General features: G+C 44.2%; 1 protein-coding gene across 1 annotated transcript; it reads right to left on the reverse strand.

Annotated features, from left to right (window-relative positions):
• Window positions 1-2,361: 2,361 nt before the first annotated feature.
• On the reverse strand, window positions 2,362-9,502 carry KCNK18 (potassium two pore domain channel subfamily K member 18). Its single transcript, XM_019555469.1, has 3 exons — window positions 9,286-9,502; window positions 7,453-7,608; window positions 2,362-3,355 (listed from the first exon to the last, which is right to left on the reverse strand). The coding sequence occupies exons 1-3, from the start codon at window positions 9,500-9,502 to the stop codon at window positions 2,493-2,495; spliced, it is 1,236 nt and encodes a 411-aa protein (XP_019411014.1). The 3' UTR covers window positions 2,362-2,492.
• Between the last annotated feature and the right edge of the window lie 6,224 nt (window positions 9,503-15,726).

Consider the following 15,726-nt stretch of genomic DNA (forward strand, 5'->3'; position numbering starts at 1 on the left):
TTTTTGCTTTGGTAGTTTAATGGTTTTTCAGTCCTGGCCCTGGGACTTCCTTTTACAACTGTTTTATCCCTCAAGACTCTTTTGTGCAGACCCTTAGGCCAATGATGCCGCCATCTGAGATGCACATTAACATAGGCAACTGGTAGGGGGTGCGCATGCCCCCCTGATGGAGCTGGTGCCCCCCCCAATGGCCAACACTAATGCTGTCAGTAGGGCTGGTGCCCCCCCTGACAGGGCAGCTGCCATCAATGCCTTCTGCGGGTGCCCCCCCAGATCCAGGAGGCACCAGTCACTTATGCACATCCAGGTCTGACAACTGCTTTTTTTGCATTTCTTTCACCTAGGGCTTTGCTGCAAGAACTTCCTACAAGGCTGAGGGAAGAGAGGGGGCAGCCTTCATTGTATTCAGTTCTGTGCATCTGCTCGGTGCTTTCAAGCTCTGCAGAAACCCAGCCCCTGCCTATCTGTGCCTTTGATGTTTTTGCCTATCCTTGTTCAAGACTGCTTTCTACGTTCCATGTAAGAGCATATTTTTCTGCCTGGTGTATACCTATAAACTTGAAGACAACTAGCTTTCAAAAAAATAGATTCACTTAAACATTTTTATAAGCTTTATGACCCAGACACATTTGATTGTCATGTTTTTCTAACATCTGAACATGCTGTTGGAAGGCATGCTTTGCTTCAGTGTGGTCTTGTCTTTGTTCTACACAGAATATTTTGGTGCTCAGAACCTTTCTTCTGATCCTGATGCAGGGATTGAAAATGTGAAGCTCTGTCAAACGTCTGAATAAGGCCTAAAAGTGAACACCAAAACACAGGTGCATCACCTCATTGAGGAAACAACATGGACCCAAGCCTCTACCCATGGGGTCTCCCTAGTATCAGGATCATGGGTTAGGGACTTGGTCTGAGAAGAGGCTGTAGCACTGAGTACTAACTGAAGAAAAACTTTATGGAAAAACTGCAAGTCTTCAGGATGCAGACACAGGATGAGGAACGAAAAGAACTGTTTAAATGGAAGCTGGCATGCTGGAGCTGGCTTGTTTATTATTATACGGTACATTTTTGTACATCATCAGTCCATCTATTGTATACGTTATGTATTTTACATAGCACCGGTGCTTGCTTACTACTAATTAATATGGAGGACTGAATATGAATTGCCAACACCCATTAAGATTATTAGAAGCTATCATAACTCGTATCATGCCATTATACTATGCTTCAAAGACAAACATGCTAATAAAAATATAGTACTTAATATCATGATCAAATGCATGACATTATCCACTGTCTTCATTCATCTTCAGTTTTTATTCACATAATTTATGAGCCAAGACATAATTGAATTCGGTGGCTCCCTTTATAGAATGTTTGATAGACAAAAAGATGCATCGTTGTTAGCATGATGGGGATCTCTGCATAAACCTGTTCTGAATAATACTTATCACATAGTTCATGCTTTATATGTTCACAATATTCAGCAAGTATAAACTGTTTAATCTTCACAGTATCCTAAGGAGACAGGGGATGTTTTGTATATGGGGGAACATGACACAAAGCAGTAAAGTAATTTGTCCAAAACCACACATCAAGTCAGTGATAGAGCTACGATTAGAAGTTTGGGATTCCACGCTTCTCCGGTGGCAGCTTAGGCCACGCTGCCTCTCTAATACCAGGAGCTAAGGCTCATATGATGGGATGTATTTTGGGTTTTATAACATGCATTGCCACTGCTACTCATCTCATGAGCACCAACTTTGCTAAGTGGTTGAATACTATAGCTGAACGGTGAACATCATCATGAATGCATGCATACATATATTACATACATACATAATGCAGATTACAAAGACTTAAGAGGTAACTAGGCCTTCTCTAGCTACTCATTGACTGGCAGTTGTCCAGCTGCTTTGCACTGTCTGATACTGTAAAACAGCTGGATGGGGGAGGAACTGAAATTTTACCTATTTTTTTATTTTAAGTTCACACTGACCATTGTGGAGCATAAGTGTTTACATTGTATAAGGTTATGAGCAAACAGCAGTTGGGGAAGTATCTCCGTTTCTCAACTCTGTATGATAATTCCAATAACAATAACATGAAGATTCATGATGGATTGAGTATTATGACAAAAAGCAGGCAAGGGACTAGGCACTGGTTGGCTCTGGTGAATATGGATTTTGCCCCAGTTTTTCCTGTGCAGATGCTTAGGGGTTGGTTCACTTGGAGACCACGCCTGCGGGAAGTGAAAGCTCCATTGCCAAGGGTCATAAGACTGATGTGAACCCAAATGTGGAAGTATTCTATTCTTTTTCCTCGTGGTGTTTTGGTCCTTATTTCTAGTTATACACTTCATTTGTGCAGAATTCATGTACAGCACGTCCCCACTGTTTTTGGAGAAGGTGGGGCATGTGTTAAAGCAATGAGGAACATATGTCCGCTGTCAGCTTTCCATAAGGGAGGGGGAGGAAATGGAAATGACAATTTCACTTCAGTGCAATTGCCAGTGAATGTGTCAGGGGCTGCTGCAATACTTGTTTTGTAAATGGAGCCTGCTTATATCGGGGTGCCTTTTTCTGACCAAAGTATGAAATCAAATTTTTGTAAAAAGAGATCAATCGATCTTGGCCCAGTTTAAATGCAATGATGACCGTTTCCATGCCAATTACAATATAGAGGGAAAAAAACAAGAAAAAGTTGGGATGTTGCAGGTGAATGTCTCCAAACCCAATGGTTGTCAAGGTGATGAAGCAAAAATAAAATGCTTCCTCAAAATTCATTTTCTCCCAATTTGGAAGAATAGCTGCTGCACAGGAGATGTATGCAAAGACAATCAGTGCCATTAAAATGATGGGCACATCTAGCTTTTCCAGTTCTTTTCCTATTTTGTCAAAGTTGTCAATGACATGGCTCATCATCTTTCTCCTATCTAGTTCAGGACATGAACTCCATCTTTCAAGTTTTTTATTTACTGGTGGTGCAAGGTATTGATTTTCTCTGGCAATTAGCATTTCAAATATTTCGGCATTGCGGCATTGCTGTGACTTCTTTATGACAGAGGATTGACTTTTCAGCACTTCTGTGATACTCAGGGGTTCGTGGATCACTATTCTGTGTTTCATAAGTAGCGACATCCCATCTTTGGTGTCCCTGTTTTTCTTGCAGCACAGTTTGCAGGTTAGAATTTTTGACTGAAGTTTTCTGAATTCATTGTAAGACTTGGACAAGATAGTTGCCAGGATGTCTCCCATGTCAGTCAGAACCAAGAACATCAGAGGGATGCCAAAAAAAGCATATAACATACACAAGTATTTCCCAAGCTTTGTTATAGGGTAGGTATGGCCATAACCTAAAAGAAACCAAAAACAAAACCAGAAAACAGGACATTGTGATTTATTTTGCATTCAAATAACTGAACTTCTGGTGCTGTTCATGTTAAGGAGTTATTTTTAGTCAACCTTTTTGTAGTCAAAATTAACATCCGTTTCAAGCCTTTAAAATACACTTTAAAACATTTGAGACAGAAGAAACACTAGCACTTCTAACAGAGCAGTCTTGTTATATATGGGAAGCTAGTTAGTCTTGTTGAATGCTGGTATGTCTGTTGGACTGAAGGCGAAATGGCCCAGCAGTTGGGTCATTACTTCTGGGATCTTCAGCAGAGAAGCTTGAACCCATGAGGATGTGAATTCTTTTGTATAAGTTGGACTTGAGCTGTCATGGAAGGGCTCAGAGTATAAATGTGACATAGCCATGGGATTGCTGCCCAGCCCAAGCCACAGGAGCTCTGAGGAAGTGTGACAAGCAATTTCAGATTCAGATTTCAGATTTTCTTAAGTTCCTGACCACTCAGTCTGGTCCGTTTTACTGGACAGTGACAGAGCAAGTGCAGAGTGGTTTTCTTCATATTCTTTCTGAAAGTGTATATGCACAATCCATAGCGCTTGTGGTGACCCGAAAACAGTTTGGACTCCATTTTTACTTACGAATTACCATGTAAGAGTAGAACAGCAGCCCAAGACTCCTCGAGCTTTGAGAAAGTTCAGATCTGAATCTACAGCTAGTAACAGGCATTGCATTTGTTCCTGTATAAGTTGTGCAGGGGGTGGTATGCCAGGATTGGCATGTAAACACGATGACCTTCTAATCAGAGTTTAGTAAGCAGATGAATGCAATGCTGCTTTTCTGCCATTGATTCAATGATGCAATCCCAAGGTAACTGTACAGACATACTTTGCTGTATCCTGGGATAACCTGTTGCTACCTCTAACTTGGGAAACTATTTTAAGATTTATCCCAAGACAAACATGGATGTCTGTGGCTAAAAACAGGCATTGGATTTCTCCTGGGATAAAGCCTTTTATTCAGGGACTGTACAGACATGCAAGCCCATTGTCCCACTTTAAGTATCCATGAAGTATTCAAGATAACACTTCACCCCCAACCTCCAGACTGTGGGGGTGTAATTTAATTGCCATTCAAGCAGCTCATGTATATGACTGTCCCGCACCTGTTTTAATGCCAGTCAAAACCAGTGAGAGACAATTTGACCCAGGATAAACCTTACCTCGGTAGCCTGAATGATTGTCCTTTGTCCCAGGATTAATTGGGTTATCCCAGGATAAATGTGCCATCTATTTGTAGCCCAAATGTTGCACTTGGCACACTTCTGTGCAACAGGTTGGAACAAGGAATCATAATACCATGAAATTTGTGACTCAAGATCATTACTGAATGGCATTGCAAAGTACATGGTCTGTGACTGTCTACAGTTTGGTAGACCAAGCTTTGATGGCAAGTGTTGTATAGATATACAGACAGTGGTAGGGCTGGGCTTTCAGGAACACAGATTCAGGAATTGAGCATACATGAAAAAAAGAAGTAACTGGAAAATAATAATTTTATTCTCTACAGATCTGAAGTGCATAAATATCAACTGTAACAAATGCAGAATTATTGCCAGTCATTCTCTGTGATTTGAACATTATCAATAAAAAAAAAAAATGGTAGTAGAGAATATACTGCCATAAATTAAATTAGGACATAACACTCCTTTCCTGTCGCTATGCCATTGCTTTTTCGGTGTGAAGCTAAAACCCAAAGTTAATGCATTTCCATTAGAGGAAACTATCAGATAAATTGTATTAAAGTTTTAATGGCAGTGCTCCTCAGCCTCCACCAGTTTATAGGGTTGGGCACTTTTTTTTTTGGTTGGGGGGGGGCATCATTCATTTGCTTTTCAATGAATTCTGTCCTCTTCCTTTGTTAATATTTTATCTTTTGGGAAGATTTTAGGCCCATTTTTGTCATAATTAAACCAAATGCTTTCTCTTCCATTTCTTCCTTTTAATTCATACAGATGAAAATGCCTCTCCTACATTGCAGGTCTTCTAACAGTTACCAAAATTTCCAGTAAGAACAAATATACAGGAGCTGCTATAAAGTAGCAGCTAGTTAAAAAAAAATCTTTGCCTTCCAAAAGATCCAGAGAAACACATGTGCTTTGCAGTTTCCTGTAAAGGCTGACAGATATGGGCTATTTAGGAACAAGCATGTTGGGGGTTTAAGAAACTGTGGTTTCTTGGGCCTAAGGGCACAGACAGATGTGACAATGTTTGCCTGATCTGGCCACAAAGCAGTCTATTGCTGTGACCAAACAAAAGTACACGGCTGCAGACTGCTTTAAAAATGGCTAGTTGGGTGAAAATCTGAACCCTTCTTGCATGAGGGGTCAGATAAAGGTGTTTCAAAACAGAGCCTCTTCTGTAACTTGTGTCTGCATCGTCTCCCAGCCTCAAGCTGTTTTCAGAATGGGAAGGGGCAGAGGGAGTCCTAGGCGGCGGGAGGCCAGACTATCAGGGCTTAATCCCCACCAAACTGGGCAGGAACAGTGGCTCCAGTGTCATTGCCACCACAGCACCACACCCAGCACCCCTGTCGCTTGCTCCTCCACTGCTGTGCACACAGCACCAGCACACACCAGCCCCAGAACAGCCCAGCCTCCCCAAATAATATCTTCTAGAGCTGCTTATGGAAGGAGTTTGGTCTGGGGGGTTTTCAGCGCCTGGAGGGTGGGTAAGAATGTACTAATTTCAACCAATATTTTTTTCAAATCCAAGATGAAATGTCTGGACAGAAACAGAGAGGTAAAGAGAGCCCGCACTACCCTCCCCAAATAGCCATGAGACCCAGATAAGTCCTTGGTATGCCATTTTTTTCATCATAAGTGACTCTTAATGCTATTTAACTGGTTGGGGATGGATGTCTCACAGTCTCTCCTATTGCAGCTGTCTAGTTTATTTATATGAACATTGGAGCAGGGACGTGGGTCTCCTAACCACTATAATTACAGCATCCAATAATATTTAGTTGTGCATAGTAGAACAGCTCCAAGAAGTATTAACAGAGAGATCCCTTACGCACAAAATAGCCATCAGGCTGGTGATGGTCAGGTTGTTCCCAGACAGACTGAGGGTCCAAGCAATCACCTAAGATGAGAGAGATGTGAGATTCAGATCCTTCCTCTGAATCAAACAGAGCCGAGGCGTGGAACCTGGTCCCAACTTGATTTTCTGGGACAGAGCACACTCTAACTAGTGTTTTCTTTTCTTTTTTTTTTAACAAAGCTTTGAAGGATCTTAGGTTCACCCCAATGCCGAAGAAAATTGTTTTTGATACACTGAAAATTTTTGCAGGGCAGGAAAACCATTTCCCACCCAGCTCTAATTCTTCATGAATGGTTAGCTTTGTGGTGGGCTAGTCACGGCCTGTGCTGGTGAATATGTGAAAACTCTTATTAAGAAGAATAACAGTAGCATTAGGCACTGGCATGGAAAGTAGCTTTAAGTGCTGTTGAAAGAGCAGGAACGAGGCAAACATTTTTGTTCATATCCAACTCACCCATCTAAATCTGGAGCCAAATCAAAAAATTTCAGCAGTGCTTTGAGGAAACTTGATTAGCCATTATGCATCCACGTTCCCAAAGTAGAGATTGTTACCTTACATTTTACATAGATATAGAAGAACTTAAAAAAATCTCCTAAGCTGTGAACTAGCTGTGAACTTTAACATGACATATGTTATATGCATAACTTCCTCTATTTGGAAGGCAGCACCCAGCACAATTCACAGCAGCGGGAGGACAAGGAGACACTTTGGCCCAAGACAGCAACATACTCTTGTACTATAATACGAGTTTTATTAAATTGTTATACCTTGTATGCCCACAACTGAGTATTTAATTAGCAAATGCGATTGCTGTCACTCAGATGTGCGCCCAAGATGCATCAGAGAATGTTTGCAGAGTCCCCGCTGAACAAGTTAACCTGCATCTCTCAATCCCTGCCCTCCCTCCCCCTGCTTCAGTGAATTCACTGCATGAAGTACCTGAGATAAATGAAGGAAAAACAATGGATTCGGTAAGATGTACTTTACCTCAGAACTTACCCACTGTTGTGAATACAGTACAGCAGAAGAACAGAGACCCCAGGAAGGACCATTGTTCTTTTGGATTGGCAAACCATTCTGATCTAGCATCCTTGAGCAGAGGAACAGTTTTGTTCTTAAACAGCTCCTTAACTTCTGACCAGTTTTCTGCATACGCTATTAAAATGAGATGCGGTTATTGCTTAAAGTCTGTGGACCAGATCGTCAGACACTGCAGATCAGCATACTTCCATCAGTCAGACTACATCCACTGATGAGCTGGCTCCGTTATTTATTAAGGAAATATTCTCTTTCTCTCACACGTGCACGTGCATGCACGTACGTACACACACACACACTTTTCCATGCATTTAAGTTGGATCAGACCAATACCTTTCAGGAATAAACTTTAGAGAACAGACAGGTTTGGTCAAAGAAAAACAAACTGTAACATAACATTTAGGACAGAGAAACTAAGCGGGCTAGTTAGAAAAAAAGGGAGTAAAAGATTTACCAAAGAGAAAATAAAGACAAGGTTTGTTATTGTCTTCCAGGCTCTCCAGCTCTTTTCAGTTAGGCACCTGCTGGATGCTAAGTTTTACAACCGACTCCCAGCAAATTTAATCTTCTGACTGGGCAGCTGAACAGGAAAATGAAGAAGTGCAGCCAGCCAGCCAGATCTTTTACTCAAAACAGTTTCACAACTTATCAGAAAGTGAAGAGTAAAATCTCTTGCATGTTACTGCCTGAGCCCATGGCCGACCACTGGATCAATACCTTCCCCTGGCACTATCTCAAGCAGCCACTCCAATAGCCTGGCCAGAGCCCCCCAAGGAATGACAAGGTCAAACGGTTATAAACTTCTGCAGAATCGTTTCAGGCTGGACATAAGGAAGAACTTCTTTCCTGTCTGAGCTCCCAAGGTCTGGAATAGACTGCCGCTGGAGGTGGTTCAAGCATCTACTTCGAATGCCTTCAAGAGAAACCTGTATGTTTTTCTTGCCGGGGTCCTATGACCCCAGCTGACTTCCTGCCCCTGGGGCAGGCGGCTGGACTCAGTGATCTTCTGAGGTCCCTTCCAGCCCTAATGTCTATGAAATCTATGAAAACTATGACTGGCATCTTTTGATTGCGACTTATCCCTCTCACTCCTCCCCTAATAAAGGTCATTTCCAAAGTGGATTAACTTAAATCAAAAAAAGACCTCTTATTGTGGAATTGGAGAATCCCCCAGGTGCTTGCGCTGGGATAACTAAGCGTACACAAGTCTTTATGACCAGTCGTGCAAGCTCTCTTCTTGTTCTACTGTAGGCAATGGGTAGGTGTCGCCCACCCAGCCCCTGTCCAGCAAAACAACCTTCCCGCTTCACATTATATTCCCTATTGTGAGATGACTGTTCTTCACAGAGTGATTATGAGCCAGCTTTTATCTGAGTCTGAACTGCGTTTATATTTTGCTGTGTTGAGCTGTAGACAGACCTCCCATTCCTAGCTGACCTGTTGAGACTAAGAAAACCCTTTAAAATATCTAGGCACTCTCAGCTGTTCCATAGCTTTGGGGTAACGTTTACCCTTGATAATGATGGGAGCAGAAAGGGAAGAAGAAAGCAAGCACCACAAAAACCTCTGCAAATATTCACACACACAGGGACTGTGGAAGTCTTCAATCTGGAAATCATAATTAGAGAAGCTAAGCAAATAAACCCAATCCCTGTCTAAACATTTCAGGAAAGCTGCTTCCAGGCTTGACTTTCGTTAGCCTGTGCATAAATACTTCAAGCTAAGAGGTCTCATTTTGCAAGGGAATTAGTAAGATCCGGTACAGTTAAGTCCTTTATCTATGACAGCACTTACCTGATAAATTTTGTGAGATGTTCCACAGACTGTGCATAAAATCTTCGTATTCTTTACTCTCAGTGATCTTCCTGTTCCCCTCAATGTGAGAGAACATGACAGCCCCCAGCAAAGCATAGATCACTAGAGAAGAGAGGAAGCAGGCATGAGGAAACACTGCCCAAAACAATCTTGTGCATGACCTTTTATTTTGCCGGGGGGGAGATGTTCGTTCCATCCCTTAAGGCTCTTCTTGGAAAAAGCCAGCCACGGCTTTCAGGAACAAGAGCGCGGACAAGAGAGCTTTTGCTGCTGAGTGACGCCTCTCGGCTGTAGGGAGCAAGGATTTCTCTGCTTCAAGCCTTCAGATTCCAGGACTTTATACTTGAAGGCTTTGTTACAGTCCCAATGGTTCCTTAAAAAGAGCCCATGCCTAATCAAATCTGTAAGTATCTATCTGGTGATAATACATCACACTATAGCATTGCATTACTATTGATCACTTAGAGCTGTAATGTGCCGCTGTATGTTTCTACCGGAGTCGACTGATGTTTAAAGTTTCTTGTTCCGAGCTCCCACGTCAGCTTCCCACTGACACAGCAGAAAAGAAATGTCCCAGTAACAAACAAAGATACACAGTGTAGATAATGGATTTGGACAAAACAGTCCCCCAGGGAACCCATGGGGAAACTGATAATCTATCAGAGGAAAGATAGGGCTGGGACACAACCATTTTACTAATGGTCATTCCCTCGGGGCCTCGCAAGAATTTTGTCTGCCCTACAGATGTATTATATAGCTGCCTCTGTGCCACATTTTATTTTTTATTTTTTAATTTAATTGTAGAGGATTTTCTCAGCCAGGACTAAATGCATGAAGTCCTTGCCCAGTTCTCACTCAGCCTACATTTAAGCAAAACTCTCGGACTTTGATGAGTAAGATCTGAGTTAGGACTTCAGAATTTGGGCGCACGGAGCATCCAGTTGCAAAACTAACATGCTTTTAGTCATCACTTTACTTGAGGTAATAAGCAGTATCACTACCCTTGACTATTTTACTCCCTAACGGTACCTCCTGCTGCCCTTGCTGCACTGTCCTTTGGGAAGCTACTCCACCATCAGTAGATGTCACTGGCATTCATGCTAAGTGTCCTGTTTCTTATTTTCAACTCTTCTTTTCTCATGCCCACCCTCAATAATGTCTCTTTTTCCTTTTAGTGTTGCCACCAAAAAAACAGTTTTAACCATCCTCCCGTGCTGGTGTCAGTTAGCTTTGGGTGGAAGCCCCCAGGCATTGACTCTCGCAGTTCCCCTATTGCTGTGTTTCCTTCTGGTAGTGAGGGACACAGGACTGAGCACAGTTACATGAACTTTTCCAGACCAGGCCCATCCATTTCAAGGTAATAAATAATTTAAGAGATTTACCCTCCGAGGTGCTGCCCTTCAGATGGTTCTAAGTGATGGGAAAAGTTCCTAATTGCTGCTTAGCCATTCAGTAAACAACAGCTTAGGATGATTTGTGGAAGCATTCTTGCAAACCTCCACCCCCATCAGCGGAAGCTACACTGGCTTAATTAGGTCCAACCACAATTCCTTGGTGGAGACTCTGGCTCGGCATGTGTTCACAGCTGCACTGTGAAAATGCCTTCTGTGGACTGTCTGGATGGAGCAGCAGGTGGTGGATACAAACGCAGAGATCCCGCTGGTCAAAACAGGGCCAGGCCAGGGAACTAGATGCAATTTGCTTCTCCATCTAAAAATTACGGTTTAGCATTTTCAGATTATTCAACAAAGCCAAGAGCCTGTAACATGCTGTATTATGTGGGTACCCTAGCAGCGTCCACAGAAGCTGACATTCAAACCTGGGGAGGGGGCGTATCCATGGATGCATCTAAGATTTTGAATGGGGGGGTGCAGATGGTGTTGTGCATCATCGCATACAACATAACTTACATTTTTCTCCAGTTATATGAGAAACCTTGCTAAAATGCAAGTACTATATTATTCAATTTTTAAGATTAAAGCAAAAACAAATATAACCATTGGAATGTGCACTAATTTGCTAGGCTATATATCAGGACTTGTAGTAGAGATGATATCTTTTATTAGACCAACAAGATTTTTGCAAAAAAAGTCTTTAATTGCAAGCTTTCAGGCACAAACACGCTTCATCAAGCATTGGAGAAAAGATTGTAAAAGTTCTCCTGGGTAGAAATGAGAGTTCATATTTCATAGGATTGCACAGAGGGGTCAATAGATTGCAAACTCCTCTGGGCAGTCCGTTCACAGCTGATATGGAGTTTCTCACCTCTTGTGATGCAAATTACCTTGAAACAAAATATATAAAGTTTAAGGAAACACAACATACTCGGCAAAAATTGTCAAAATAGACAAAAGATATTATGTCATTAGTCCTGTAGTTGTTATAATTAAATGTATGCCTCTTGTTCAGATTGAGCGTTTGAACAGTGCATGTAATCCTTCACTGTCAGTTATTACTACACCTAAAATAATCTCACCGTACCTGAGTTCAGGTTTTTAGCTAGAGCTAAAACAGTGTGCAGGGTTGTGAATGAAAAGATGCACATTACCAGGAGTGGTGAACAGACAGCGCAATTGCAGATGAAAGGATCGTTTGATCAATGTAACATCATGACCCTTAAAAGGGAGAGAGGGTCATTAACACATGTAGAGCAGAGAGAGATCAGCAGGAATCAAGGAGAGCATAAAGAGCCATGAATTCAATTGATTCCCATATGCCCCTCCCAGGCAGTTGGTTTTAAAATTTAAGTGGAGAAGGGATCAAAGGGGGGTGCAACTGGATCTACCCCTGGGCATATCACAAGGCCTATGCACCAGTTAAATCTCATTTAAGCCCTCAAAATAGGGCTTAAGTGATGTGACAGGTTGTTGGTCTTCACTGAATTTTAATCTGAAAAGCCACATGGCAACAACGGGGATCATCTCTGCTTACTACATAACTGACCATTCATTTCATATATAGGAAAAGGACCTTCTTACGATCATGGGATAAAAAGCTTTAGCTTGCACCAAAAAGTTTGGAGCAGGTAACTGTGTAATATCTCCTTGTTCAGGATAAGTGTCAAAAGCAGCTAAATCCCTTTAAAATATGTAGCTGAAACAATAGGAGCCATGACTCAGGCAGGGGCCACGTGCAAGACCATGCAGGAATCTGAGTGGTGTAAGCAGAGTAAGACTGTGGGCTGCACACAAACTCAGGAGGCTGGATATGGTTCAAGTAGAGCTGGGTGTGCAGGGAAGAAGCAGTGGCAAAAATACCATTGGTACATAGAGGGCAGGCAGCAAGAAAGCCCAAAAACCACCCAGAGAAACACTTCTTGTGTAACACTCAGAGGAAGTCAAGAGAGAGTACTTTGCGGTAACGTGCTGCCTGAAAAAAGGCTGGGAACCATAAGTAAAGAAACTGTCTGTGGCTGCTTGGTTCCTACAATGTCCAAGGAACAGGATACACGTGATGCTCCAGGCATTTTAATTAGAGCTGCTCTAACAGTGCTTTTAATTAGAGCACCCCCCAACACACTCCCAGAGCACGTGTATAAACACCCAAAGAGCTGACATTATCACCTTCCCAAAAGCAGTTGCTATCTATGCCCAAGAATGGGTTGGTTTCTTTGCAAAGGGGATGGGAATTCCTTACTATTTATTATTAATATGAGTCTGTAAATTTAGAGTACGGCCCCCAACATATCTGCTGACACAGGGAGCTGGTAGGTGAGGCAAGGCTGGGTAGAGGGAGTCACCCAACTTGGGAGGAAGGCTGGGTTTAGGGCAGGTATAAGCCCACCCTTGCAGGAGGACTGCAGCTCTGACGCACGGACACAGAGAGGACACCAAAGCAGTCTGGAGCTTTGGGGAGGAACTCAGGGGAGGAGGAGGAGGTCTCTAGGGACCCAGGAAGGGGTCTGGAGCCCAGATTGAGGGGCTGAGTGTGTGGGACCAGAGAGCATCCAGGAGCCACAGGGGAGGGGATAAGTGAAAGAGAACATCAATGAGGATGCCAACTGCAAGATTTGGGTAATGGTGTAGGGGAGGAACAGACCCCTGCAATTATCCCATAAGGCACCACTGGCACCAGGTACTCACTTAAGAACAATTAGGGAAGCCCTGGGGCAACTTCCCTGATAAAAGTAATAAACATCAAGGTGTGGTGAGCAACTGACGGGGTGATTGCCCAGGAAGTGAGGGCTTCAGGGGCTTCACAGCCACACCTGGAAGGACAGACACACTGCCACACTAACAACCTGAAGAAAGGCAGCGTCAGGGTGAAGGGAACAATAAGTAACCCTTTTTACTGAAGTCAGTGCAAATCTTGGTAATAATGCACAATAGAAGTGAGTCCAGAATAGAGCCTTGATTGTGGACAGGACAATGGGGCCTTGCCTACGAGCTCATAGACGGCATGCCATGCCAAAGCAGCATGCAGAAGAAAACATAGAGGGACTGTGCAAGAAGTTGAGATGTATGCATTCTGTTTGGGAGCTCTAGGAAGGAGGAGCAGAACAGGTGTCGTCATTTCAGCATCTTGCAGCACCAGAAATGTTTCCTTCTCTGTTACCTTCCGGCCTCTCCGCACAGTATAAGAGCGTACATTGATAGTGATGAAGAGGAACAGTGGTACTCGTGCACAAGAGGTGGATTCAAGTCAAGGGAGCTGTAGCAGGGCACTAGGGTGCCTGCTACTGATAACAGAGGAATATGGGCAGCTGCCAGTCACCAGGGCAGCACAGGTGTGGGTTGCCAAGACAACCCCAGAGGTCAGCTGACCGGAAGGGGGCAGGGCCTGGCCTTTATAAACAGCCTAGGCTGAGGCCAAGAGGGCAGTTCCCCCTCTGGCTGCTGAGGAAGTAGGAGCTCGGTGGAAGCGGGCAGAAGAAAGAAGCCCGGTGGCCTGAGCAGTTTCCGTTGGGAGTCGACTGGGTGGAGGAAGCCCTGGTAGGGATTTTTGGGAGGAGAAACTCCTTGATGGTTTAGAGTTTATGTTTAGCCAGGTGGCTTAGTTCTTGATTTGTAGCCGGTTGGCTTATGATATTGTTTTGTTGTTTGTTGTTAAGACCGGAGGACCGGGTGAGGCTGTAGGGGTGGAGGAGGCCTCAGGGGAGCTCCCCAGTAGTGTGGGAGTTCCTGGCACCGGAGAGGGTGCTGCGTTTCGGGGTGTCCCGAGCCCGGCCTCAGTGGGGTAGTATCGGAAGGAGCTCAGTGTGGGCGCTGGCGAAAGGCCCCAGTGGGGCGCAAGACCCAGGAAAGGGGTCTGGGGGCCAGGTAAGGCCAAGGCCACCTGAGCCCCAATTGTGAGAAGCCGAGTGGGCACAAGACCCGGAGAAGGGGGTCTGGGGCCAGGTAAGGCCGAGGCCACCTGAGCCCCGATTGCATGAGCGCAAGCCAGACCCCAGTGCGGGCATGGGCGCGAGTGCACCGAGAAGCCCCAGGAGAGGGCGAGAGCATACTGAGAAGCCCCAGGAGGGGGCAAGGGCACTGAGAAGCCCCAGGAGGGGGCAAGCGTGAGCGTGCACTGAGAAGACCCAGGAGGGGGCGAGCATATTAAGCAGGCCCCAGGCCGTGCAGGCGACGGTGGGACTTACGAGTAGCCCCAAGGCTAGAGTGCACCGGGGCAGCTGGACAGATCATTGGCTAAGTGACATCAAGGCACCGTGTCAAAGCAGATAGAAAAGGCAGCCAGCCTCCCCTAAACATCTAAAACATCAAAGACGTGGCAGGCAAGATCGGTGAGGGTGCATTGACACCGGCTTGACACGGTAGCCAGGGACGCTAGGGGAGGTCACGGCACCCCTAGAGGTCGTCCTGCCACAGGAGCCTTCATGAAGAATAAGCACCATGCACAAGGACTTTCCCAGCAGTACTTGAACATGCAATGAAGAAAAAACATTGGCAGGCTGCCTAGGGAATACTGCTGCCATTTCATATCATTTCCAGTGAACTGCTTGTAAAATCTGCAGGTGGTAGCAGTTCTTGTGCTACCTCTTATGTGTTCGTCAAGAGAATATTCTAAATATAGATGGGGGTATATGATGCTGGGCTAGGATTTCCTGGCCATTACAATAACTGTGGCTTCACTTAGATTGTTCTCACAGGAAAGAACCTAAAGATTTCACACTGCTAGTGTCCCACTGAGCCTCAGAAATAGGGAGAATATACCATTGTCCTGAGTCAACATGGAGATCAGAGGAATCCTCAGCCATTGACCAATGCAGTCCATCCTGGAAGCTGCCGGTTTCCAGAAGGCCCTGGAGGAAACCAAATATCAGCCACAAGACAGTATTATTTCGTAGAGCACCCTCACCAGATGCTGACTGATAGAAAGACCCAAAAGCAGGCCCTCCTTCCTAGGACATTATCCTGCAGTAAGCTGGCTTACTGATGAGCGACATCATAGGAAGTATGAAGGCAGATGTTTGAAAAGCCT

The sequence above is a fragment of the Crocodylus porosus genome, unplaced genomic scaffold (genome assembly GCF_001723895.1).
Source record: "Crocodylus porosus isolate Cpor-Errol unplaced genomic scaffold, CroPor_comp1, whole genome shotgun sequence".
Classification (NCBI taxonomy): domain Eukaryota; kingdom Metazoa; phylum Chordata; order Crocodylia; family Crocodylidae; genus Crocodylus; species Crocodylus porosus.

Bases quoted from the DNA above. Each gene is read 5' to 3' on its own strand.
- KCNK18 (XM_019555469.1), bottom strand. From the start codon at position 9,502: ATGGAACGAACATCTCCCCCCCGGCAAAATAAAAGGTCATGCACAAGA. The intron at 7,609-9,285 runs GTAAGTGCTGTC...TCATTTTAATAG, and splicing joins CATCTCACAAAATTTATCAG to CGTATGCAGAAAACTGGTCA. The intron at 3,356-7,452 runs GTAAGTTCTGAG...GGTTTCTTTTAG, and splicing joins TACTGTATTCACAACAGTGG to GTTATGGCCATACCTACCCT.